Here is a 27,413-nt window from a genome sequence, read left to right on the forward strand (position 1 = left end):
CGGGAGGCCTATCTGGAGCAAGCAGCCGAGGCTGACTGTGTCCGGCGTGTGGTTGAGCACGGGCAGGTGTCTGGCAGTGACCCTGCGCGTCTGGTGTTTACCTGGCCCTGGGTCTGACGTGGACCGCGCCTGGCTGCTGGCGGGACAGTGTGTTATCTGCCTGCGGACGCTTCCGGCCACTTGGCCTGGGCCTCTGCCCTTAGCGCTGTGTTTTCCGGGCCAAGCCCCCCATCCCCCCCTATCTAGTGCTAGGACTTTCTGGCTCCAGAGGTCACTGCGGCCGGGCGGAGGCTGCCAAAGCAAACCAGCCCCGTGACTTGTAGGAAGGCAGCGGGGGAGGGGCCGGGGGAGGATGAGCAGGGCAGGCGGGAGAGGCTGGGGCTGGGGTCGGGGCCCAGGAATTGAGCAGGGAAGTAGGCAGAGGTGCAGTAAGTGGCGGGCGCAGCCTGGACCTGGGGCTGGAGAGTGCAGACAGGCCGAGGGGGAAGGGGTCACCGGGTGGGGATGGAGTGGGCTTAGGGCAACTGGGGCCCTCCATCTGATCTCTTCTGGTCACACCCCCACCCTTCAGCCTGCACTTTCTCCCTAAACCCCCAGTCGTCAGCCAGGCGTGTCCCTGTTCCCACACCCCCGCAGACAGGCACACCTGGGTCCCCCTGGAAGTCCAAGGCGAGCCCCATAGCTGGGCCCGCCTGGTCCAGCCCCCGCAAGCACGGCCCCATCAGCTAGGTGGCCTCCAGCGCTGCCAATCGAATGGTACGGCCCCTCCCCGCCCCTTCCCCCGCCCCTTGCCCAGCCCCCTCCTCCTCAGGTGAGGCAGCCTGGCCTAGCAGGCCCCACGCCACCGCTTCTGCCTCCAGGCCACCCGCTGCTGCGGGGCCACCATGCTCCTGCCCAGGCCTGGAGACTGACCCGACCCCGGAACCACCTCCAGGCTCCGCCCTCACCTGCCGGACCCCAGGGTAAGGACCAGGGCCCCCAGACTCACAGTTCCAGCCCTGAGGACAGGGGTTCCCTCATACCCCCACCCAGCCTAATGCCCACCTCCTAATGGAGGGGTTCCCGGGGACCTGAAGAGGGTGCACTGTGACGTTCCCCCAAGCACCTAGGTGTTCTGGCCTGCTCTTCCTTCAGACTCAGCGGTTGAATCCCAGTCCTTCCTCCCCAGACCCAGGAATTCCAGCCCTCAGGCCCCTCCTCCCTCATACTAAGGAGTCCTGGCCCCCAAATTCCTCCTTTCCCAGGACTTATGATTTCAGGTCCTCAGCTGTCTTCTCCCTCAAACCCGATCCTCAGTCCCCTGCTCCACTAGGCTTAGGCATGGGGGTCCCCAGCCCTGCAAATCCAGGCGTCCCCCCGCTGCTGGTCAGACACTGACCCCATCCTTGAACCCAGCCCAATCTGCGTCCGTGATCACGGCGTGCTCTGGCCAATGCCCAGTCCCTACAGCCTGCCTGGATGGACGCCTGGGACTGGGGGCGCCAGGACTGGGCTGGGCTGGGCTCCCCCAGGCCCTGCCTCCCCGTCCATCTCCTCACAGGTCCCACCCTGGCCCAGGAGGTCAGCCAGGGAATCATTAACAAGAGGCGGTGACATGGCGCAGAAGGAGGGTGAGTCCCCTTCCCTGAGCCCCAGCTTTGGTTCTGCCTGGCGCCCCGCCCTCTGTGCTCTCTTCTCTACCCTCTACTCTTCGGAGCCCCCTCTCTCTGGGCACCCCTCCCAGACGTATCCCCACCCCCTCTTAGTCCTCCTCCACCTGATTAACTATTAACTACATTTTCTGTGCAGCTGTGCCACCACCAGCCTCCCTTCTACCCTATATGACCTTCCTGGCATGCTGCCTCAGTTTCCCCTCATCCCCCAGTGATTTCTCAGCTAACCCTGGACTTGTCCTTTACTGGGGCTGAGGCGGGGAGGCTGTAGCTGTCATGGTTAAGGACACAGATTTGGAGTCAAACACACAGGCTTGCATTTGAATTTGCTCTTGCCACCTTTTTTGCTGTGTGATCTTATGCAAGTGACATTATTCTCAGGGCTTTGGTCTCCCTCTGGGTCAAGCATGGATCCCAGTCCTCCCTCCATGAGGTTGCTGAGTGCATGAGACACACCAGGCACTGGCTGGGGCTCTGCATATAAGACACATGCCGTCAACCAGAGCTGTCATGACAGAGGTTGGCAGACTCAGAGTCCCAGAGACCCAGGACCCCCACCGATTCCAGACATTCCTCCACCTCCTGGCACTGTGGGCAAAAGAGCAGAGGGAGGACTTTGGACTGGGCCTGGATGGATGGAGAGGGGAGAGGCGGCAGATAAACCACCATAAGGATGACAGAGAGAGACTGCGTGATGGAGTTGCTGGCTCTTGGGAGGCTCCGGGCAGCCCCCAGCTAGCCTGGCTTCCTTTCTACCTCTCACACACGGGACCCAGCTGGAGGGGCGCATGGAGGGGTGGCCTGTTCTTTCCGCCTTCTCCTAGCTAAGGCTGACTCCCTCTCTTCTTCCTGCAACCAGGCTAGCTGGGCTCAGTCCCAGGCAGTAGCATTTTCTAGCTGTATGGCCCTGGGCAGGCAGCATGTTCTCTCTGGGCCTCCATTCTCTCATCTGTGAAACGGAGAGGGTGACAGTGCATGTCCGACAGTGTGGGGAGAGGCCTGAAATGCCAGGATGGGCAGGAAGCACTGAGCGCGTTGGCTGAAATGATTAGTTCAGATCTTTGGCCTCCTCGGGTCTCAGCAGAGCTGGCAATTCAGACCCCAAACCATTCAACTGCGGTCCAGAGGGCACCCAGGCTCCCAGTTACTCAGGAGAAGGCACTGCACCCCTAGCTGAGCAGGTGGATGACAGAGTCCAGCTCCTTGGGGACAACGTCTTTCCTGGAGCTGCCGGAAGGACAGCACCTGGGCTTGGGCCTATGGGTGAATGAGCCAGGGAAGAAAAGCAGAAAATGTCTGGATAGACAGAGACGGTCTGGGTACAAAGAGAAACAGACACAAAGTGGGCTCTGGTGCCTCCCCGGCAGCTCCTGGCTGGTCTCGGAGGGGAGTCCTGCTGTCAGGGCTGGGGATGTGGGAGTCAAACCTGGACACAGATGCTGAAGCGTTCCAATTCGGCACTTACTTGCCGGGTGACCCAGGTTTGGTGGCTGCCAGACTTTGGGCCTCCTTTTCTCATCTATAAACTGGGGGTGATGGCAACGGCGCCTTCCTCATGAACAGCTGCAAGGATTTAAGGATGCTGTGCAGGACTGGACGGGGTTAGGGCAGGGCGGTGTGTCCGTGTGTGGTTCTGAGATCCGTTGTGGCTGCAGTGGCTGCTGTTGGTGGTGTCACTGTTATTGCTGCTGGCCTCTGGGTGCTGCCTGGGAACTTGGAATTGGAGGAGGTGATATTGGAGTTGCAATTCCAAAGATGCCAGGCAGAGGGAAGAGCAAGGCTCTTGCTCTTCTGTGGGAAGCTGGGAGGTGACACAGTGCTGGTGTGCACATAGCCAGTTGTGGTAATTCTGGAGGTGAAGTTGGAAGTGGAGCTGGGTGGGAGAAGAGGTGTGCAAGCTGGACCAGGCAGGGGTGGGACTGCTTTGAGGAAGAGCCGGCCAATTCCTCGCAGTGCCAGGTCTCTCCACAAGGTGGCGCCAGTGGTTAGTCCCTGCTTCTCTTGTCTAACTTGTATTTCACAAGTTCTACTGTTTGGGTTGTTTTTGGAAGCTCTCTCTGGTGCCTGATAATGAGCCACATGGTTGTCTGGGAATTGGGGTAAACATACTTCCAATTCTCTAAAAGCCATGCTTATACCCTAGTGGGGCTGGAAATGCCAGGCTGAGGGACTTAAGCTGTCCTGGGGGTACTAAGGAGTCACAGAGGGCTCTATAGGTAAAGAGGGGACAGGTTGGATTTGGTGTCTCAGTAGGTTCCCCAAACCTCCGTGTGGAGGGTGGGCTAGAAGGGAGATTGAGCCCACCAGTTGGATGGGGCTGGAGCAAGGTGGAGATGGAGGGAGAGAAGGAACCGGGAGAAGGAGAGTCACTCAGGAGGATTGGCAGGCTGTGGGGGGAGGGGAATGTTATGCAGACGAGGATGGTCCTAGGAGTGAGGGCCGGCCTCTGAGACAGGACCTGGGAGGAAGAATATACTTAGGGAGACATTGAGGTCATTCTGGGACCTGGTAGGAGCAAAGAGCCTAGGAGGTCCCAGGGAAAGGTATTAAAAAGGTATTTAAAGGACTGCAGGAACCCTGACCTGGGACCTGGAAGACCGTCTAGGGCTGGGGACAGAGGGGAAACTGAGTCCACAGAGGTGGATGAGACAGACTTAGGGGTAGGGAGCAGTAGGGGGAGGCTGCGGCCAGCCCTACAAACTCCACATTTTACTGAGTAGGTAGAGCGTGGGTGGAGACAGAGACAGGAAGGAAAATCAGATGTACGTAGTGTCCCGGAAGTCCAAAGAGGAGATTCAGGAAGCTGCAGTCATGTAAGATGAGGCCCGAGACACACAGCCACCAGTTGAGTGGATTTTCAGAGCCAGAGAGCCAAAGGTGTCACGTGTGGGGGTCTTTGCAGCCAAATGGTGGAGGTGGAAGAACTGACCTGTGGCAAGACCCAAGGCAGCCAGAGGGGCCTGGAGAAAGCAGGGGCAGAGAGTCTCAGGGAGACATGGGGGTGGCGGAGGTCTGGCTTACCGAGGGAAATGGCCCTGCTGCTGGGATCAAATAATTGATGATGACATGTCGCCTGTCCCAGTAGAGACACGCAGGGAGGAGGATGAGGATGCGTCCCACACCCTGGGCCAGATGAGGATGCTGCCTGTCCCTGTAGAGACATGCAGGGAGGATGCCTGTCGTACTGGGGGAACTCCAGGATGCAGATGCTTCCTGTCCCACTGGAGACACTGAAGTCCTCTGAACCATGCAGCATGGAAGGAGGTTCTTCCTCTCACCCTAGGAGACACATACATAGTGGCATTGCTTCCTGTCCCACCAGATGTGCCAAGGCCTCTAGGCTGCATTCTGCGTGGCCTAGAGCCCTGGCAGGCACAGCTGAAAACAAAGGAAGCAAGACCAGCCCCATGGCTGTGGGGAGGCAAGACCTCCCGCCGGAACCTGGAGAATGGTCCTGGGCAGAGTTGGGGGTGGCAGGCCTGAGAGCCCCTTGCAGGACAGGCAGGGGTCAGCCAGCAGTAGCTGGGCCAGTCTGGCCCACTGGGGCCTCTTTGGGGAAGACAGTGTTCCCTCATGCCTTGATGGGAGCCACTGAGCTCTCAAATTTTTTTTTTTTTGAGACAGAATCTTGCTCTGTTGCCCAGGCTACAGTACAGTGGTGCAATCTTGGTTCACTGCAACCTCCAACCTCCTGGGTTCAAGCGATTCTCCTGCCTCAGCTTCCCAAGTAGCTGGGACTACAGGTTCCTGCCACCACGCCCAGCTAATTTTTGTATTTTTAGTAGAGTCAGGGTTTCACCATGTTGGCCAGGCTGATCTCAAACTCCTGACCTCAAGTGATCCACCTGCCTCAGCCTCCCAAACAAAGTGCTGGGATTACAGGCATGAGCCACCGTGCCCCACCTGAGCTCTCAAATTCTTTTTTTTTTTTTTTTTTTTTTTTGGAGATAGAGTCTCGCTCTGTCTCCCAGGCTGGAGTGCAGTGGCCCGATCTCGGCTCACTGCAACCTCCGCCTCCCGGATTCAAGCATTTCTCCTGCCTCAGCCTCTCAAGTAGCTGGGACTACAGGCGTCCATCACCATGCTCGGCTAATCTTTGTATTCCCAGCAGACATGGGGTTTTGCCATATTGGCCAGGCTGGTCTTGAACTCCTGACCTTGTGATCTGCCTACCTCAGCCTCCCAAAGTGCTGTGATTACAGGCGTGAGCCACCGCGCCCAGCTGAGCTCTCAAATTCTTAAGACACCCAGATAATGTCCACCCCGGGAAGGTCCTATACCACTCCCTGCTCTGTTCCGGGCACTGGCCTGGTGCCGTGCTCACCAACCACACCACCATGGGCACAGATGGGAGAGCTGGGAGCTTCTGCTGCCCCGGGGGTGCTTTGAGGCTGCCAAGGGCAGTTGAGCCCAAGCCAGGCCCAGCTGAAGGCTTTCAGCAGCCTTTACTCTTTGGTCCTCTTATAATCCCTAGTGAAGCGGTTGGCTTTTAATCTCCAGGACCTCTTTGCGCTGGGAATAAAATCCCTTTTCCTGTGCCACCAGGCCTCCCCAGCTGGCCCCAGCCTTGGTTCCCACTACCTTCCCCAAGCTCCGGCCATCTGGTCGTCTCGATGGCCTCTCCAGCCTCTGACATAACAGAGCCTGCTTATTCTTGCCTCAAGGCCTTTGCCTGTGCTGTTCCCTCTGCCCACAGTGCCCTTCCTTGCGGTCTGTGCATGGCTGGCACCTCACCTTTCAGAGCTTAGCTCAGAAGTCTCTTCTAGGGGAGGCCCTCTGATCCCTGATCCCCCTGCAGCAGCCCATTTGCTGCCCCCAGCCTGCACGGTTTTCCTCACAGCCTCTGCCACAATCTGGAAATTATCGGGTTCATTTACTTTTTTCCTTGTTAATGTCTCCCACTCCCCACCCACACGCATGAGAATGTGAACCCCTGAGAGCCGTAACCTTATCTGTCTTCTTTGGGTTATGTTCCCGGAACCTAGAAAGGTGCCAGGCACACAGCGGATGCTCAGTAGGATGGTAAACAAATAAAGCTCCATTAGGCTGATGAAAAAACTGAGGGTCAGGCGTGGTGGCTCACACCTGCAATCTCAACACTTTGTTTGGGAGGCTGAGGCAAGCAGATAGCTTGAGTCTAGGAGTTCATGACCAGCCTGGCCAACATGGCAAACCCCGTCTCTACAAAAAATACAATAATTAGCCGGATGTGGTGGTGTGCGCCTATAATCCCAGCTACTCAGGAGACTGACAGGTGGGAGAATTACCTGAGCCCGAGAGCTTGGGACTGCAGCGTGCCATGATCACGCCACTGCACTCCAGCCTGTGCAGCACAGTGAGACCCTGTCTCCAAAAAAAAAAGAAAGAAAAAGAAAAAAAGAAAAGAAAAAACTGGCCGGGCGCGGTGGCTCAAGCCTGTAATCCCAGCACTTTGGGAGGCCGAGACGGGCGGATCACGAGGTCAGGAGATCGAGACCATCCTGGCTAACACGGTGAAACCCCGTCTCTACTAAAAAATACAAAAAAAAACTAGCTGGGCGCGGTGGCGGGCACCTGTAGTCCCGGCTACTCGGGAGGCTGAGGCAGGAGAATGGCGGGAACCCGGGAGGCGGAGCTTGCAGTGAGCTGAGATCCGGCCACAGCACTCCAGCCTGGGTGACAGAGCGAGACTCCGTCTCAAAAAAAAAAAAAAAAAAAAAAAAAAAAAAGAAAAAAAGAAAAGAAATAACTGGCCGGGCACGGTGGCTCAAGCCTGTAATCCCAGCACTTTGGGAGGCCGAGACGGGCGGATCATGAGGTCAGGAGATCGAGACCATCCTGGCTAACACAGTGAAACCCCGTTTCTACTAAAAAAATACAAAAAAATAGCCGGGCGAGGTGGCGGGCGCCTGTAGTCCCAGCTACTCAGGAGGCTGAGGCAGGAGAATGGCGCCAACCCAGGAGGCGGAGCTTGCAGTGAGCCGAGATCCGGCCGCTGCACTCCAGCCTGGGCGACAGAGCGAGACTCCGTCTCAAAAAAAAAAAAAAGAAAAGAAAAAAAGAAAAAACTGAGGCTGAGGCTGAGGCTCAGAGAGGGGAGGGGAGTCGCTCAGGCCCACACAGCTCTAATGATTTATAAAGCATTTATAAAGCACTTGCTATGTGCCAGGCACTTCCGCACAGTGACAGACTGGATGGCTTCGTGGTTGTACACAGGGGACCTGGCATCAAACCTGCTCAGGGTTCAGGACGCTGTTCTGCCTCTTCCAGGCTGTCACCGTGGGCACGTGACCCCCCTTCTCTGAGCTATCTGAAAGACAGGAATCATAGCTGTGGGATTGAAATAAGGACTAAATGAGCTGATGTATTTAGAGCAGTGCTTAGCACCTAGGAGGTATCTATACAATTTGGGCTATTCTTCTTCTTCTTGAAAATAACTTTAAATTATTATTTTTACAAGTAGGTGCTCAGTGGATGCCCATTTAATAGATAAGAAAGTTGAGGCTCAAAGATAGGATGGCACCTGGCTTGCATCCCAGCTAGGAAGGGGTTGGGTCAATATTTTTAAATGGGGCTGGCCAGGTGCAATGGCTCACTCCTGTAGTCTCAGCACTTTGGGAGGCTGAGGAAGGAAGATCGCTTCGGCACAGGAGTTTGAGACCAGCCTGGACAACATAGCAAGACCATGTCTCTAAAAAATAAACACATAAAATCAAATGAGGCTGGCAGATTTTCAAGTGGAGGGGCAAATTTGATCTTGCAACTGGGTACCGTGAGAGAGGTCTGATTCAGGGGGTATCTAGGGGCAAAGTATCTAGAACAGCAGATACAACTGAGGCAGCAAGGAAATGCCAGCGGCAGGAAAGAGAGCTACCAAGAGGGCAAAGGTTGGGAGTCACAGTCCCAAGAAGAGACGACCCAAAGCAAAGACAGAAATACAAAAGCACAGTGTCACTGGGGAGGAGACATTCCCTAAGTGCCAGTAAGCGCAGGGCGGAGGCAGAGACGGTGGCAGGTGGCCCGGCCATGCCCGCCTCCCAGCTGGAACCCTGGGGGAGCTGGGCACCTGGTTGTTCACGTGGCAGGGGAGGGACAGCCCTGTCAACTGCCGGCCTCTGAAAACTGGGCCCAGGGAGGGCAAGCTTGGGCATAGTAAGTTAGCCCTGGGGGCAGGGCAGAGCTGGCCTCGTGCCCAGACCCTGCTGCAATGAGGACAGGCCTGGCTGTGGCCCCAGCATGGTGTCTGTTGCAGGTGGCCGGACTGTGCCATGCTGCTCCGGACCCAAGGTGGCAGCTCTCACTGCAGGGACCCTGCTACTTCTGACAGCCATCGGGGCGGCATCCTGGGCCATTGGTGAGAGTGGTTCCTGTGCTTCTGACCTCCCCTGGCCCCTGCAGACTCCAGCCTGCCTGCCCTCACCCCTCCCTTCTCTGCAGTGGCTGTTCTCCTCAGGAGTGACCAGGAGCCGCTCTACCCAGGTGAGTGGAGCAGGCTGGGACCCTCTGGGGGAGCCCTGGAGGACACCTGTATCTGGCGGGAGCTCAACAACGTATTTGTTGAATAAATGTACAAATGCATGCAGAAATGCGAATCATAATAGTGCATTTGTATCGAGTGCCTGCTATGTACCAGGCACTATTCTAAGCACCCCACATGTCTAACCCAGACTTTTTCAGACACCAGTGTATTACTCATGAGTGCCTCATAAAATTAAATTAGTGAGTTGGAAAACCACTTTTTTTTTTTTAAGTATGAAATAGATTAGATTACGGACTATCACAGTGCATCTCGCAGTAAGCAAAGGTTACGCTAATTTTTGTTTTGTTTTGTTTTTGCATCCAAATACATATAATCCCACTGCATCCCCACGCTGTGAGGGTGGGACTGTTATTCTCCCCATTTTACAGTTGGGGAAACTGAGGCTTCGAGCAATGTGATAGTCTGCCACAGACTACAGAGCTACGGGCTACATCAGGATGTAAAAATGTGTTTCTTACTGCAGGGCATGGTGAAAACATGTTGGGGAGGCATGGTATAAATTCAGTGGGCCCTTCGAACTCTCCTAGGAGGCAGGGTTTATTTAAAAAAAAAAAAAAAAAAAAAAAAAGTCTTGCTCTGTCACCCAGGCTGGAGTGCAATGGTGCAGTCTTGGCTCACTGCAACCTCCGCCTCCCAGGTTCTAGCGATTCTCCTGCCTCAGCCTCCCAAGTAGCTAGGAATGCAGGCATGTACCACCATGCCTGGCTAATTTTTGTATTTTTAGTAGAGACAGGGTTTCACCATGTTGGCCAGGCTGGTCTCAATCTCCTTACTTCAAGCAATCCACCTGCCTCAGCCTCCCAAAGTGCTGGGATTACAGGCGTGAGCCACTGCGCCTGTCCCTGGTAGTTGCTGTTATTAGTTCCATTTTACAGATATGCAAAACGAGGACCAGAGAGGACATGCAGCTGGGGAATGAGGGGCCAGGAACAGATCTTAGACTTACCCACTGCAGGTGTGTCTGCAGGCATGTGGAACGAATGGCCACACAAATAAATAGATAAAGAAACTAACTGTGGGATGAATGAATGAATATTCCCAAATGCCAACTTCAAGCTGCCGTTCCCTGATACAGGACAGCAGGAAAAAAGGGGAGGCTGGGTGGTGGGATATATTTTTCATGTCTATGAGCCTCATCTAATTCCATAAAGGATTCAGTTCACACGAAAATCAGAAATGAAAATCCAGACAAGGAAAGCCAACATCAACATTAATCATCATTACCAGCACTTGGCATTTGTATGCACCAGGCAAGGCCTTGGGATCTTATGGTATCAACTCATGAAGTCTTCACAACAGCCTGTTTTTGTTTTTTATTTTTGAGATAGGGTCTTGCTCTGTCGCCCAGGCTGGAGTGCAGTGGCATGATCTTAGCTTATTGTAACCTACATCTCCCAGGCTCCAGCAATTCTCCCACCTCAGCCTTCTGAGTAGCTGGGACTATAGGCTAATGCCACCATGCCCATCTAATATATATTTTCTAAATTATTATTATTTTTATCTTTTGAGCTGGAGTCTCACTCTGTCACCCAGGCAGAAGTGCTTTGGCGCAATCTTGGCTCACTGCAATCTCCACCTCCCAGGTTCAAGCGATTCTCCTGCCTCAGCCTCCCAAGTAGTTGGGACTACAGGCACGTGCCACCATGCCCAGCTAATTTTTGTATTTTCAGTAGAGACAGGGTTTCACCATGTTGGCCAGGCTGGTCTCAAACTCCTGACCTCAGGTGATCCGCCCATTTTGACCTCCCATCCACCCATCTCGGCCTCCCAAAGTGCTCAGACTACAGGCATGAGCCACTGCACCCAACCTCATTTAAAAAATTTTTAGTAGAGATGGGATCTTGCTATGTTGCCCAGCCTGGTCTTGAACTCCCGAGCTCAAAGCAGTCCTCTCAGATTGGCCTCCCAAAGTGCAGGGATTACAGGTGCGCACCACCACAACCCATTTTCCTATGGGGACGCTGAGGCACAGAAAGGCTGAGTGACTTGCCCTAGGTCATGGAGCTAGTCAGTGTCAGGACTGGGATTTGAACCCAGGCAGCCTGCGTAGCAACTGTATATAATGTCTACACTTGATTACTTGTTAAAAAAAAAAAGAACAGCTGAATTCATTGCCATAGTGAAGACTAACGTATGCCGGGCCCTGGCTGCAGCCTTTACCCAATAGGCCTATGAAGTTGGGGCTGTTAATGTCACAACATTTTGCATGTGGGGGAAATTGAGTCCCAGTGAAGCAAACTGACTTGCCCGAGACCACACATCAGATAAGAGACAGAGCGAAGAGATCATGCCCCTGCCAAAAGCTCCTCCATGACAACACGTGGCATTGAGATAAAATCCCAACCCATCACAGGCTCCAAGGCTTCTAGTGTGGGGGCCCCTCTCTACCCCCACCTCACACTGGCTTCGAGCACCCTCGGGGCCCAGTACCTCGCTCAAATGATGTGTTCACACAGAAGTCTCTACTCACCCACTTCTTTCTAGCTCACAGCTGGAGGCAGATTTCAGTTCTGCACAGTTCCTTCTGAGCTGTAGGGCCTCCCACCAGTCCCTACCCTCTCCCAGCCTCAGTTTCCTCATCTGTGAGATGGGGGTAAGAAGAATCAGTGAGAATAAGAGGAGATAAAAATCTGTGCAGTACTTGGGCGGGGCGCGGTGGCTCACACCTATAATCCCAGCACTTTGGGAGGCTGAGGCAGGCAGATCACCTGAGGTGAGGAGTTCGAGACCAGCCAACATGGTGAAACCTCATCTCTACTAAAAACACAAAAATTAGCTGGGCATGGTGGTGGGCGCCTATAATCCCAGCTACTCAGGAGGCTGAGGCAGGAGAACTGTTTGAACCCGGGAGGCACAGGTTGCAGGTTGCAGTGAGCTGAGATCACGCCACTGCACTCCAGCCTAAGCAACAGAGTGAGACTGTCTCAACAACAACAACAAAAAGCCATGCAGTACTTGGCTCTTAACCAGCACAGTGGACATTGGCTTTTGTTTCTCACTCTTGAAATTCTTTCTTGAAATTTATTGAGCAAGATCTTCCTGATCTTCCAGACTCTACGGCCTCTCACCCTATGGTGGTGTCCCTGCCACTCCGGTAAAACCCTCCTCACTCACTGTGAATTATTTACTCCTGGCGAACTCCAGGAGGGCAGGGACCTTTTGTGGTCAGACAGTGCCTGGCACATAGTAGGTGCTCAGGAAATCCTTGAGTTGTGAGTGCACCCAAAGCCAAAACACTGAGATGAACTAGAGAGTCATGGGCCTCCAGCTGGACGGGCGTGAGGTGAGCACTCATACCGGGCTCTGGCCGGCGCCACGCCCCCGCCCTGTAGTGGTACTTGGGTTTTTCAACAACTCAGGGAAATGATAAACCAACACAAACAAACAAAAGCAACCCCAAGCTTGTATCCCCACCTCGTTTTTTTTTTTTTTTTTTTTTTTTTCCTGGGATTTTCACACTTCTAAATATATCCAACAACTTGGCAGGCACACCAGGTGACCCAGAACATCCTTTTTGTGTTGTCTGAAATGATGGGAACAAGAATAAAGAATTGAAAAGTGAGAAACAGCGGCAGAGAGTGTGACTTTAAAAATAGCCAGAGGGGACATTTGATGTTCTCTCCCCACTCCCGTCTCCCCCAACACACATCTATAAAGTGATTCCCCCCGCCCAAAACCTCACACTTTCTGGAAATCACATTTCCAGAGCAGTTAGCAGTCATTTTAAAATAAGAATCCACCCCTCTCCCCGCCCCAGCTGGTGTTTCAAACTCCAAGCCTTGGCTTTGGAATTCATGGGGCGATGAGGACCCCCAAGCTGGAGGTGCCGGGCGTTCCCTGTCCCAACCCGAGAGCAAGAGTCCGCAATTAAGGCAGGCCAAGCCAGTTCGGGGGCTCACGCCTGTAATCCCAGCACTTTGGGAGGCTCAAATGGGCAGATCGCTTGAGGTCAGGAAACCAGCCTGACCAACATGGCAAAACCCCATCTCTACTTAAAATACAAAAATTAGCCAGGCGTGGTGGCTGGTGCCTGTAATCCCAGCTACTTGGGAGGCTGAGGTATGAGAATCGCTTGAACTTAGGAGGCAGAGGTTGCAGTGAGCTGAGATCCTGCCACTGCACTCTAGCCTGGGAGACAGAGCAAGACTCCATCTCAAAACAAACTTAAAATAGAATAAAATAAAATAAGAATCCAACCCCCTCCCCGCCCCAGTTGGTGTTTCAAACCCTGGGCCTTGACCTTGGAATTCATGGTGTGATGAGGACCCCACAGCCAGAGACGCCAGGCGTTCCCTGCCCCAACCCCAGAGCAGGAGGCCATAATTAAGGCAGGCCAGCCAGGTGGCTTTTCAGTCCCAGCCATAGCTGAATACATTAGGCAGGGAGACATGCAAGGGTTTGTATGAGACCCACAGAAGGAAGAGGGAATATGCAGGTCTGGGTTCAAGTCCTGGTTTTGCTGGTTAGCCATGGCCCCTGGGCAACTTTATTCCTCTGAGGCTCAGTTTTCCCATCTGTAAGATGGGCATAGAAGTGGTCACTGTTGGCCCGGCATGGTGGCTCACACCTGTAATCCCAGCACTTTTGGAGGCCGAGGCAGGTGGATCACCTGAGGCCAGGAGTTCGAGACCAGCCTGGCCAACATGGTGAAACCCCATTTCTACTAAGAACACAAAAGTTAGCCGGGCGTGGTGGTGGGTGCCTGTAGTCCCAGCTACTTGGGAGGCTGAGGCAGGAGGATCGCTTGGACCCGGGAGGCAGAGGTTGCAGTGAGCCAAGATGGCGCCACTGCACTCCAGCCTGGGCAACAGAGCGAGATTATGTCTCAAAAAAAAAAAAAAAATGGTTGTGGGATTGAAAGAGCCACTTGGATAGGATGCATAGCATGGGGCCAGCCCACTGACACCCCCAGTAAACATAGCCAGTGCTATAATTACTGTGCTGTTGTTTAACCCTCCAGAGGGGAAGTCTCTTGAGAAGCTGTCCAGGGCAATGTTAAAACTTGGGGTTTGAAGTCACTCAGACCTGATTTCGAATCCTCTCTCCCTGCTTCTCATGCACTTGGTGGTGGTGGGGAAGCCACTCCACCTCTCTGAGCTTCAGCTTCCCCATCTGGAAATGGGGGATGATCTTTGTGGCTCCTAGGGCGTGCGATGAGGCCTTGGTTGATGGTGGGGGCACACAGTAGGTCCTCAGCTGGGGACAGTTCTACTTGGAAGTCCTGCTTCTCCTTATCCTGACCTGTGGGGCTGTGGGAAGATCCCTCAGCTGGTGTGTAGCCTCACCAGGTTCCTTCTAAGAGGATGCAAAAGCAAGTTTTCATATGACTCAGTTTCCCAGAATGTGCTCTCAGAGCCCAGGCCAGGCGGGAGGCTCCTGAGAAAAGGACAAAAAGGCTGGGCGTGGTGGCTCCCACCTGTCATCCCAGTACTTTGGGAGGCCAAGGTGGGAGGATTGCTTGAGGCCAGGAGTTTGAGACCAGCCTGGATAATATAGCAATACCCTGTCTCTACAGAAAAAAATAAATTTAAAAGGTGTTTTTAGCTCAGGCTTTGCTGGATTCTAACCTGGCTATTGTCACTCAGCTCTATCCTAACATAAAAAAGTAAACAAACTAGCAGGGTGCAGTGGTATGCACCTGTGGTCCTAGCTACTTGGGAGGTTGAGGCAGGAGGATCGTTTGAGCCCAGGAGGTTGAGGCTGCAATGAGCTATGATCGTGCCACTGCACTGCAGCCTGGGTGATGCAGCAAGACCCTGTCTCAAAAAAGAAAAAAAAAAAAAAAAAGATGGCGGGGAGAAGGAAAGGAAAGGACAAAGACGTTCACAGCTGATCTCTCCCCGAACCTGCTCCCTCTGTCCCCATCTCTGTCCGAGCCATCTTTTCAGGCTCAGACCAAACCCCTCGGTTACCCTCCCAGTTCCTCCAGCCACCCATGAATCAGATCTTGCAGGAAGCCCTCTCAGCTCCACCTACAGAACCTCTCCAAAAGCTGAACTCTTCTTCCCCTCGACTGCCCCCACCTTGCTCCAGCCCCCTTTCCCTTCCTGCTGCCTGCTGGACATTCCAGAACCTCCTCCCTGGCCTCTCTGCTCCCATCCCTGCCCCCCAATCATATCCCACAAAGGGGATATTACTCACTCACTTAACCGGCAATTCTGGAGGGTCTTAAAACCTGGCTGCCTCAAGGGGCTTTAAAACGTTATCAGACGGGGACCGGGTGTAGTGGCTCGTGCTGCCGCCAGAGGGAGCTGGTGACCACCTGAGTCAGGTCAGGGCCCTCTCCTGGCTGCACCTCACACCAGGTACCAGCAAAGCCCTGATATTGCTCTATTTCTAGCTCCCACCTCATCTCCCCCTCCCTGGCTCACTCTGCTCCGGCCTCCCGCTGTTCCTGGAGAACTCCCCCCAATCCCCCGCACCAGCCTTGGGATCTTTGCACCTGCAAGTCTATCTGTCTCCATGCTGATCTCACACACCTCCTGACACTTTCTCACCCCCTGCAGGTCTTTGTTCCTGCACCACCTTCCCAGGGACACTCTCCTTGCTGCGATTGAAAAGTGCAACCTCACCCCACCCCCCACACTGGCACTCTCCTCCCTCGGTGGCATTTTATTTTTCTCCGTGGCCCCTTCCTATCTTGTGACACACAATATATCCTACTTATTTGTCCCGTTCATGATCTGTCTCACCTACTGGGCTTTGAGTTCCACAGGGGTCAGGGTTTTTGTCTGATTTGTTCATTGCAGTGGTGATTTGTTCACTGCCTAAAATAGAGCTTGGCAGGTACAAAGTGTTTGATAAATAGAAATCAATATCCCAGGGGCTGTGACCTGACTTAGGTGTTAACAGGTTCCTCTGAGGTGTGTGGGGAGCAGACTGAGGGATTTCAGGGAACATCTGTTCTCACCACAAATTGCCCCCCAACCAGCCCCAGACATGAACAGTCTCCCGGGAGCTCCCTGTAGCCTTCTCGTATATTCCAGCCCTGCCTCATGTCACAATTTGTAATGATGTGTTTGGCTGGATGACATTTCTATGGCCATCTGTCTCCCTATCCCCCATAATGTGGTTTGCCAAAAGCAAAGCCCAGGGCTGTCTCGGTCATCTCTGTGTCTCCAGCATCACCCCTCACTGGGCATGGAGTATGTGTCCAGTTAACGCTTGCTGAGTGAATGAATACTCCATTCACTGCTTGGAGAATTATGCACGTTAGCATATTCAAGGCTCTGACAAGTCCTGCAGAAAAGATCATTATTGTTTTCTTTCTTTCTCTCTTTCTTTCCTTCTTCTTTTCTTTCTGACTACAAGATATTGATTAGCAATCTGGCAATAGTCAAGATTGGCAATCTGGTGTATTAGTCAAGGGTCTTCAGCCTACAAAAGACAAAAAGAAAAAATAAACAGGCTAAAAACAAAAGGGGATATGATTAACTCACTTAACTGACAATCACATAGATTCTTCAAACCTGGCTGCATCAAGGGGCTTTAAAATGTTATCAGATGTGGCTCAAGCCTGTAATCCCAGCACTTTGGGAGGCCGAGACGGGCGGATCACGAGGTCAGGAGATCGAGACCATCCTGGCTAATATGGTGAAACCCTGTCTCTACTAAAAACACAAAAAACTAGCCGGGCGAGGTGGTGGGCGCCTGTAGTCCCAGCTACTCGGGAGGCTGAGGCAGGAGAATGGCGTAAACCCGGGAGGCGGAGCTTGCAGTGAGCTGAGATCCGGCCACTGCACTCCAGCCTGGGCAACAAAGCGAGACTCCGTCTCAAAAAAAAAAAAAAAAAATGTTATCAGATGGGGGCCAGGTGCGGTGGCTCACGCCTGTCATCCCAGCACTTTTTGGGAGGCCGAGACAGGCAGATTACTTGAGGTCAGGAGTTCGAGACCAGCCTGGCCAACACGGTGAAACCCCCGTCTCTACTAAAAATACAAAAAATTAGCCGGGTGTGGTGGCGCGTGTCTGTAGCCCTAGCTACTCAGGAGGGAGAATGGCTTGAATCTGGGAGGCGGAGGTTACAGTGACCCAAGATTGCACCACTGCATTCCAGCCTGGGTGACAGAGTGAGACTCTGTCTCCAAAAAAAAAAAAAAAATATTTATCAGATGGGGAATGAATTCTGATATTAAAAACTGATGTTTATGTATACTATATTATTAAAGTTATTTTTCATAAAATGTAGAAGGGTAAGTTTAAGAAATGAGAAGTATTTATACCAAAACTATTAAATATTATTTAATTTAAAGATGTAAATGTCTTGTTGGACAAAGAAATCAAAATTTCCATTAGACAGGAAAAATAAGTTCAAGAGGTATGTTGAACAACATGGTGATTATAGTTAATAACAATATATTATATACTTGAACATTGCTAAAAGAGAATTTAAGTGTTCTCACCACACACAAAGGGTAGTGCATGTGTTAATTAGCTTGATTTAGCCATTCCACAATGTATACTTATTTCATATCATCTTGTACACTATCAATCTATATAATTTTTGTCAATTAAAGTAAATACATACCTTAAGGCCGGGCGCAGTGGCTCATACCTATAATCCCAGCACTTTGGGAGGCCGAGGCAGGCAGATCACCTGAGGTCAGGAGTTCGAGACTAGCCTGGCCAACTTGGTGAAACCCCCATCTCTACTTAAAATATAAAAAAATTAGCCAGGCATGGTGGTGCATGTCTGTAATCCCAGCTACTCAGGAGGCTGAGGCAGAAGAATCACTTGAGCCTAGGAGGCAGAGGTTGCAGTGAGCTGAGATTACACCATTGCACACCAGCCTGGACAACAGAGTGAGACTCTGTCTCAAAAAAATAAATAAATAAAAATAAAATAAATACATATATATACTTTTTTGAGATGGAGTCTCACTCCGTCGCCCAAACTGGAGTGCAGTGGCAAGATCTCAGCTCACTGCAACCTCTGCCGCTCGGGTTCAAGCTATTCTCCTGCCTCAGCCTCCTGAGTAGCTGCAATTACAGGCACCTGCCATCACGCCCAGCTAATTTTTGTAGTTTTAGTAGAGACGAGGTTTCACCATCTTGGCCAGGCTGGTCTTGAATTCCTGACCTGGTGATCCACCCATCTCGGCCTTCTAAATAAATACATATTTTAAAAGAGAAATCACTCTGGAAGGAGAGTTAATCTGTTGGATATAACAATAATAATAATACTCCATATAGCTATGGAAAAGTTCATATGAAGAAATCAGGCTACGACCTACAGACTAGCAACAAATTTGTTCTTCTATTTTCCATATGCTATCTGTGTACATATAAAGTGAGAGGTCTTTTTATATGAGTTAAGAGTGTGGCCAAAGACAAATGATAAACATACTAATAAACAGCTCCAGTTTCTCCACAAAAAAATACAATAATAAAATAAAATGTTATCAGAAATCTCTTGGCTCTCCTCCATATTAGCTTACTTTCTCCCTCAAGAGAGTGAAGATGACCCTTAACAGATCCAGCCTTCTGTGCTGGATTCTCTTGGGAACTTGGTTAAATGTCTTTTTATCTTCCTGAATATCCAAGTCACCTTCCAGACCTGCAGCTCCTGAGCAGCCAATTTGGGACTTCTAGGGGAAAGGGAAGTTCCCCTGGTTTGCCGAGGGGCCGGCCACAGCCCCAAGGCTGCTGTTCATTGGTCGGTCCTGAGTCCTTAGGTCTGGCAGAGTGCCATGGCGCTCTGTAATCCCACCTGTAATCTCAGCATTTTAGGAGGCTGAGGCAGGAGGATTGCTTGAGCCCAGGAGTTTGAGACCAGCCTGGGCAACATGGCAAGACTCGTCTCTACAAAAAATATACAAAAATTAGCCAGGTGTGGTGGTGCACGCTTGTGGTCCCAGCTGCTCAGGAGGTTGAGGTGGGAGGATTTCTTGAGTCTGGGAGGTCAAGGCTACAGTGAGCCAAGATCATACCACTACACTCCAGCCTGGGCAACAGAGCGAGACCCTGTCTTTAAAAAAAAAAAAAAAAAAGTCCTTGAGTCACGATTCCAGATGCAATCACGGATGTGGGGGCTGCAGCCCTCCAGTGGGCTGGGGTTCACGTCTACACCACACGGCCGTAGCACAGGCCAGGAGGGGCTCTGGCTGGAGAAGCACATGGGGAGCCTGGCTGTGGGACCCAGGCGGCCCCGGGCCCTGTCACCCTGCAGTGCAGGTCAGCTCTGCGGACGCTCGGCTCATGGTCTTTGACAAGACGGAAGGGACGTGGCGGCTGCTATGCTCCTCACGCTCCAACACCAGGGTAGCCGGACTCAGCTGCGAGGAGATGGGCTTCCTCAGGTACTGGGGGCCCTCAGAGGGGTGCGAGCCGGGAGGGGTGGGGGAGCAGGCCTAACCCCGGCCCTGCCCAGGGCACTGACCCACTCCGAGTTGGACGTGCGAACGGCGGGCGCCAACGGCACGTCAGGCTTCTTCTGTGTGGATGAGGGGAGGCTGCCACACACCCAGAGGCTGCTGGAGGTCATCTCCGTGTGGTGAGGAGGGCAGCGGGCAGGTGGGGCAACACCTCGGACCCCCAAGGCACTCCCTCTCCCCGTTTTCCTTCCACCTGTCTTAATTGGTCTATTTCCTTTTTTTCTGTGTCTCCAATCCCGTCTCTCCCAGTGACTGTCCCAGAGGCCGTTTCTTGGCCACCGTCTGCCAAGGTGAGACCCTAAAACTCAGAACCCTCTCCTTTAGACCCTCGGGGAGGCCACGTCCCCTCAGGCTCCCCAGGATGGGGCTGTGTCCTTTCAGACCCCCTAGGGCGGGGCCAAACCTGGGCTCTGGGGACCTGGGCTCCAGTCCCCTGTCGCCGCCCCCGGCTGACCCCTGTCCCACAGACTGTGGCCGCAGGAAGCTGCCCGTGGACCGCATCGTGGGAGGCCGGGACACCAGCTTGGGCCGGTGGCCCTGGCAAGTCAGCCTTCGCTATGATGGAGCACACCTCTGCGGGGGGTCCCTGCTCTCCGGGGACTGGGTGCTGACAGCTGCCCACTGCTTCCCGGAGTGAGTGCCCCCCATGGTGCTGATGAGGGGGAGGCAGAGGAGCGGAGAGACAGTGGGGAGGGGGGCGGATTGTGCCCAGGCAGGTGGCCACCCTCCACCCCTTTCCCTGGTAGGCGGAACCGGGTCCTGTCCCGATGGCGAGTGTTTGCCGGTGCCGTGGCCCAGGCCTCTCCCCACGGCCTGCAGCTGGGGGTGCAGGCTGTGGTCTACCACGGGGGCTATCTTCCCTTTCGGGACCCCAACAGCGAGGAGAACAGCAATGATATTGCCCTGGTCCACCTCTCCAGTCCCCTGCCCCTCACAGGTAAGTCTGAGGGGTAAGCCTTGGGACTTGGGGACCTGAGGCCAGGAGGACAGAGGAGGGGACCACGGGCACAGGGGAATCAACTTATGGTTCAGGCATCCCTGGCAATAAGGGGAATGATCTCGAGGGAGCACAAAGTGAGCCTTAACTATCAATGGTCAGTGCAGTCAATTTGGAAAACTTACCGGCATTTCCCCAAGAAGCAAACATGAAGTTACCATTGGACCCAACGCTTCCACTCCTAGCGTAGGAGATATATACCTAAGACAAATGAAAACTGCGTCTACACCAAAACTTGTACATCAATGTTCATAGCAGCATTATTCATAATAGCCCGAAGATGGAAACAGCCCAAGTGCGTTTCATCGGACAAATGCATAAAGAAAATGTGGTATATTGGCTGGGCATGGTGGCTCAAGCCTGTAATCCCAGCACTTTGGGAGGCCGAGTTGGGCGGATCATGAGGTCAGGAGTTTGAGACCAGCCTGGCCAACATGGTGAAATTCCATGTCTACTAAAAATACAAAAATTAGCCGGGCGTGGTGGCAGGTGTCTGTAATCCCAGCTACTCGGGAGGCTGAGGCAGGAGAATCACTTGAACCGGGGAGGTGGAGATTGCAGTGAGCCGAGATCGCACCACTGCACTCCAGCCTGGGTGGAGCAAGACTCCATCTCGAAAATAAATAAATAACAAAATAAATAAATAAATAACAAAAAAATAAAATGTGGTATATCCATACAACGGGCGAATATTGGACCATAGAAATGAATGAGGTACTGATTCATGCTACCACAAGGATGAACCTTGAGAACAGTGCTGAATGAGACAAGCCAGCCACAAAGGCCACGTACTATAGGATGCCACTTGTATGAAATGTCCAAGGCTGGGCATGGTGGCTCATGCCTGTAATCCTGGCACTTTGGCCAGCTGAGATGGGAGGATTGTTTGTGCTCAGGAGTTTAAGACCAGTCTGGGGCCGGGCGCGGTGGCTCAAGCCTGTAATCCCAGCACTTTGGGAGGCCGAGGTGGGCGGATCACAAGGTCAGGAGATCGAGACCACAGTGAAACCCCGTCTCTACTAAAAATACAAAAAATTAGCCGGGCGCCTGTAGTCCCAGCTACTCAGGAGGCTGAGGCAGGAGAATGGCAGGAACCTGGGAGGCGGAGCTTGCAGTGAGCCGAGATCGCGCCACTGCACTCCAGCCTGGGCAACAGCGTGAGACTCCGTCTCAAAAAAAAAAAAAAAAAAAAAAGACCAGTCTGGGCAATATAGCAAGACCCCAACACTTTAAAAAAATGAGCTGGCCGGGCGCGGTGGCTCACGCCTGTAATCCCAGCACTTTGGGAGACTGAGGCGGGTGGATCACGAGGTCAGGAGATCGAGACCATCCTGGCTAACATGGTGAAACCCCGTCTCTACTAAAAATACAAAAAATTAGCTGGACGCGGTGGTGGGCGCCTGTAGTCCCAGCTACTTGGGAGGCTGAGGCAGGAGAATGGCGTGAACCCGGGAGGCGGAGCTTGCAGTGAGCCGAGATTGCGCCACTGCACTCCAGCCTGGGCAACAGAGCGAGACTCTGTCTCAAAAAAAAAAAAAAAAAAAAAAAATGAGCTAGGTGAGGTGGCGCATACCTGTAGTTCCAGTTACTCAGGAGGCTAAGGCAGGAGGATCACTTGAGCCCAGGAGTTCCAGGCTGCAGTGAGCTAGGATTGTGCCACTGCACTCCAGCATGGGTAACAGAGCAAAACCCTGTCTGTTAAAAAGGAAAAAAAGAAAAAAAGAGAGAAAAATATCTAGAATAGGCACACCGGTAGAGATAGAAAGTTGATTGATGGTGGCAGGGTGGGAGGTGGGGATGGGAGATTGGGAGGTGACTGGTGAAGGACACAAGGTTTCTTGTCTGGGTGATGAAAGATTCTAAGTCGATCATGATGATGGTTGCACTTGTCTGTGACTATACAAAAATTCAGTGACTTGGTTCCTTTGAAAGGAATTGCGTAATATGTGAATAATAGTTCAATGAAGCTGTTACCAAAAAACTAATAAAATAAGAAGAAAATTTGTTAAAAAATGAATGAATCAGAGTTAGAAAGTAAGTTAGGAGTCATTCCCTCTGCAATTCCCTGGAGTACTTCCTTGGTCTTACTGAGAAAGACTCACTTGGGTGCCAATGTGTCCTTAACACCTCTCCAACACGTACATCTTCCTTTTGGATTAAAAACAGGCCTTGGGCTTCAGATTTCAGCAGCCCACACTGTAATAATAATAATAAAAATAGGCCGGGCATGTAATCCCAGGCCAAGGCAGGGGGATCGCTTGAGCTCAGGAGTTCAAGACTCGCCAGGGAAACATGGCAAAACCCTGTCTCTACAAACAATAAAAAAAATTAGCTGGCCATGGTGGTGCGTGCCTGTGGTCCCAGCTACTTGGGAGGCAGAGGCAGGAGAATCAGCTGGTCACCCAGGAGATCAAGGCGGCAGTGAGCCATGATCACACTACTGCATTCTAGTCTGGGCAATAGAGCGAGACCCTGTCTCAAAACATAATAATAATGACGGTGATAATGATGATCATGAAGTAGTAATAGCGATCATGATGAGTGTACACAACACAGTAAAATAATCTGGTAAACATAGCAGTGAACACCAATGCTGGCACGCAGCCTCCTGTGTGCCAGGCACCATTCAAAACATGTTCTGTGTATGGACTCACTTAGTTCTCACAGCAACCCCAGCACACCCTGGTAAGGGGGCGTTCTCTTTAGATCCTGTTTTACCACCTGGGAAAAGGTCCCAACCCAAAGAAGGCAAACAATGCCAGGAATTCATACAGCTGGTAAACGGAAAGATTTGCGTCCAGGTGGACTGGCACTGGAATCTGTGCTTGTGGCCCCCACGCTGTGGTGACGGAGAATCCGGCCATGCTGGGGTTGGCATTATGTTTATTTTTATGTTTATTTTCTTTTTCATGATCTGTGATACTGGTTTCCCATTGAAGGGAGTGATACATGCTTTTCTTTAAAACCAAACCCTGTCCTGACATAGTGGCTCACGCCTGTAATCGCAGCACTTTGGGAGGCTGAGGCAGGCAGATCACTTGAGGTCAGGAGTTCGAAGCCAGCCTGACCAACGTGGTGAAACCGCATCTCTACTAAAAATACAAAAATTAGCCAGGCGTGGTGGCAGGGGCCTGCAATCCCAGCTACCCTGGAGGCTGAGGCAGGAGAATCACTTGAACCCGGGAGGTGGAGGTTGCAGTGAGCCAAGATTGTTGCCACACCCTTCTCAGACTTAGTGAAAAGAGTGAGGGAGTTAACCCTGAAGTAAGAACGTGTCTTTGAGGACACAGGTAGACAGGTGGAAGCCACTGGGGTTTCAGACACAGGGCCGAGGGGGTCACAGCATGGGCTTTGGGGTCAGATTCAGGTATTTGCCAACTGCGTGATTTTGGACACAGGGCTTCGCCTCACTGTGCCTCAGTTTCCCTTATCTGTAAAATGACTTCCCAGGGTTATCGAGACAATTAAAAGGGTTAATATGAGTAAAGAGCTTAGAGGACTGCCGGCACATAGTGAACACTGGTAAATGTTAGCAGCAATTGCTACTGTTGTTAATACTTTTACTAGTTATATGAACACTTGCTGTTTGCCTGGCATGCTACTCAATGACTCACCAATTTCTCACTACAACTTCTGGGGATAAGTGATTATTATTTCCATTATACGTCTGAGAGCTGGAAGACTCAGGCAGGTGATGTCATCAGCAGGCTGTAGGCAACAGGCAGGGCTGCCAGGAACCCTTGCATAGGTTGTGCACAGCACAAGGACACCACATCTCAGGGGTGCCATTCTCTGTGTAGACCTGTGTATTTATTATTATGATCTTCTGACAGGTGGAAGTCAAATGTCTCAAGATAGGAGTCTCTTTCTTTTTTTTTTTTTTTTTTAGACGGAGTCTCGCTGTGTCGCCCAGGCTGGAGTGCAGTGGCCGGATCTCAGCTCACTGCAAGCTCTGCCTCCCGGGTTTTTACGCCATTCTCCTGCCTCAGCCTCCCGAGTAGCCAGGACTACAGGCGCCCGCCACCTCGCCCGGCTAGTTTTTTGTATTTTTTAGTAGAGACGGGGTTTCACCGTGTTAGCCAGGATGGTCTCGAACTCCTGACCTCGTGATCCGCCCGTCTCGGCCTCCCAAAGTGCTGAGATTACAGGCTTGAGCCACCGCGCCCGGCCAGGAGTCTCTTTCTTTTCTTTCCTTCTTTCCTTCTTTCTTTGACAGAGTCTTGCTCTGTTGCCCAGCCTGGAGTGCAATGGTGCACTCTTGGCTCCCTTCAACCTCTGCCTCCCAGGTTCAAGCGATTCTCCTGCCTCAGCCTCCCGAGTAGCTGGGATTACAGGCACCTGCCACCTGTAATACCAATGCTTTGGGAGGCTGAGGCAGGAGGATTGCTAGAGCCCAGGAGGTCGAGGCTGCAGTGAGCCATGTTCCTGCCACTGCACTCTGGCCTGGGTGACACTGCAGGCTTAGAAATGAAAACAAGTGGCCAGACGTGGTGGCTCACACCTGTAATCCCAGCACTTTGGGAGGCCGAGGTGGGCAGATCACAAGGTCAGGAGATCGAGACCATCCTGGCTAACATGGTGAAACCCCATCTCTACTAAAAATACAAAAAAATTAGCCAGGCGTGGTGGCGGGCGCCTATAGTCCCAGCTTCTCTGGAGGCTGAGGCAGGAGAATCTCTTGAACCCGGGAGGCAGAGCTTGCCGTGAGCCGGGATCGCGCCACTGCACTCCAGCCTGGGCAACAGAGCGAGACTCTGTCTCAAAAAAAAAAAAAAAAAAAAGAAAAAGAAAAAGAAAAGCTGTGTTAAAACAGACTTGTTATAAAACTTTGGACACATGACTTGGCCTCATTTTCCCCCTCTGTAAAATGGGATAATACAGACCTTACCTCTCTGGACTGATGGAAGATTAAAGAAAATGGTGCAGGAAGGCGCCTAGTATGCAATGAGTTCTCGGTAGATGGCAACTTCTGTTGTGGTTTTTTTGTTTGTTTGTGTGTTTGTTTTTGAGACAGAGTCTTGCTCTGTCGCCCAGGCTGGAGTGCAATGGCGCGATCTCGGCTCACTGCAACCTCCACCTTCTGGGTTCAGGTGATTCTCCTGCCTCAGCCTCCCAGGTAGCGGGGATTACAGGTGTGTGCCACCATGCCCGGCTAATTTTTGTATTTTTAGTAGAGACGAGGTTTCGCCATGTTGGCCAGGCTGGTCTCAAACTCCTGACCTCAAGTGATCCTCCTGTCTCGGCCTCCCAAAGTGCTGGGATTACAGGCATGAGCCACCGTGCCTGGCCTATTGTGGTTATTTTAAAAGGACAGAGGGCAGGGTGTGTTAGGGGCCATGGTGGGAGCTAGACAGAGGTTTGTACCAGGTGGGGCAGCCCAGCGGGGGCTGGACCAGCATGGTCTCTCTCACAGAATACATCCAGCCTGTGTGCCTCCCAGCTGCTGGCCAGGCCCTGGTGGATGGCAAGATCTGTACCGTGACGGGCTGGGGCAACACGCAGTACTATGGTGAGTCCTGTCCTCTGCCTCTGATGCCACTGTTTGGGAGACTCTGAACTGGGCTGGGGATGGGCAGTGTGGCCGGTTGGATGAGTCTTGACCATGAGGAGTAGGGATGCTGAGGGGAATGGGGTGGGCACCAGGAGGGAAGGGGGATATGTACACCCCCCAGCTCTGGCCAGCCTTGCCTGCACACCCCCAGGCCAACAGGCTGGGGTACTCCAGGAGGCTCGAGTCCCCATAATCAGCAATGATGTCTGCAATGGCGCTGACTTCTATGGAAACCAGATCAAGCCCAAGATGTTCTGTGCTGGCTACCCCGAGGGTGGCATTGATGCCTGCCAGGTGAGGGACTCTGTAGGGGCAGCCCCCTGGCTGCTGCCACCCCAGGGATGGAGACGCAGGGGAGTGGGTGGTTGGGCTCCCTATCTAAAAGCCTGAGGGCTCTGGGGCCACAGCCCATGGTCATCCCGAGGGGCGCCTCCTGTCCAACCACCTTGGCCCCTAGCCAGGCCTCCCTCTCCCCTCCCAGGGTGACAGCGGTGGTCCCTTTGTGTGTGAGGACAGCATCTCTCGGACGCCACGTTGGCGGCTGTGTGGCATTGTGAGCTGGGGCACTGGCTGTGCCCTGGCCCAGAAGCCAGGCGTCTACACCAAAGTCAGTGACTTCCGGGAGTGGATCTTCCAGGCCATAAAGGTGAAAGTTGGGCCCAGATGGGAACCAGGGTGGGGATGTTTGGGCCTCTAATGGGGAAAGGGAGGCAGAGATTTGTTTTAGGAGACCTACGCTCAGGCCTAGAAGAGGGCCCCCCTCGGGAACAGATGGACTTTGAAGGGCTCCTGGGGAAGGGAGGCCAGTGGTGGGATATGGAAGCCTCTCAGACCTCGGGAGCCGCCAGCTGTCTTTCCCCAGACTCACTCCGAAGCCAGCGGCATGGTGACCCAGCTCTGACCGGTGGCTTCTCGCTGCGCAGCCTCCAGGGCCCGAGGTGATCTTGGTGGTGGGATCCACGCTGGGCCTAGGATGGGACACTTTTCTTCTTGGGCCCGGTCCACAGGTCCAAGGACACCCTCCCTCCAGGGTCATTTCTTCCACAGTGGCGGGCCCACTCAGCCCCGAGACCACCCGACCTCACCCTCCTGACCCCCGTGTAAATATTGTTCTGCTGTCTGGGACTCCTCTCTAGGTGCCCCTGATGACGGGATGCTCTTTAAATAATAAAGATGGTTTTGATTAATGCGGCCTCTGAGCTTACAAATGTACACAGCAATGAGGACGTTTTGGCGGGAGGGAGAAGAATTAGGACCTGGCGCAAATCAGGCAGAGAGTGTGGGTCCCTCAGTTACCACTGATTTTAGATATAAGATTTTA

At 52.7% G+C, this 27,413-nt stretch overlaps 1 protein-coding gene across 5 annotated transcripts; it reads left to right on the forward strand.

Moving 5' to 3' along the window:
* The first annotated feature begins 783 nt into the window (after window positions 1-783).
* LOC105495546 (hepsin) lies at window positions 784-27,279 on the forward strand. 5 transcript variants are annotated; one of them, XM_011765250.2, is made up of 13 exons: window positions 784-962; window positions 1,541-1,610; window positions 8,884-8,985; window positions 9,069-9,110; window positions 19,340-19,469; window positions 19,541-19,663; window positions 19,794-19,834; window positions 20,012-20,177; window positions 20,291-20,481; window positions 25,955-26,050; window positions 26,244-26,386; window positions 26,574-26,738; window positions 26,955-27,279. In XM_011765250.2, the coding sequence occupies exons 2-13, from the start codon at window positions 1,595-1,597 to the stop codon at window positions 26,991-26,993; spliced, it is 1,254 nt and encodes a 417-aa protein (XP_011763552.1). In that variant the 5' UTR covers window positions 784-962; window positions 1,541-1,594; the 3' UTR covers window positions 26,994-27,279. The 5 variants fall into 5 exon arrangements, with proteins under 5 accessions (XP_011763552.1, XP_011763548.1, XP_011763547.1 ...); XM_011765246.2 differs by having other exon boundaries at window positions 810-962; window positions 1,396-1,610; XM_011765245.2 differs by lacking the exon at window positions 26,955-27,279 and having other exon boundaries at window positions 822-962; window positions 1,396-1,610; window positions 26,574-26,948.
* Window positions 27,280-27,413: the final 134 nt, after the last annotated feature.

Source organism: Macaca nemestrina, chromosome 20, assembly GCF_043159975.1.
Source record: "Macaca nemestrina isolate mMacNem1 chromosome 20, mMacNem.hap1, whole genome shotgun sequence".
Taxonomy (NCBI): Eukaryota; Metazoa; Chordata; class Mammalia; order Primates; family Cercopithecidae; genus Macaca; species Macaca nemestrina.

Excerpts from the sequence above, each read along its gene's own strand:
- LOC105495546 (XM_011765245.2), top strand. The coding sequence starts at position 1,433 with ATGCCCAGTCCCTACAGCCTGCCTGGATGGACGCCTGGGACTGGGGGC. Across the intron at positions 19,664-19,793 it reads CTGGAGGTCATCTCCGTGTG|TGACTGTCCCAGAGGCCGTT; the intron begins GTGAGGAGGGCA and ends CGTCTCTCCCAG. Across the intron at positions 19,835-20,011 it reads CTTGGCCACCGTCTGCCAAG|ACTGTGGCCGCAGGAAGCTG; the intron begins GTGAGACCCTAA and ends CCTGTCCCACAG.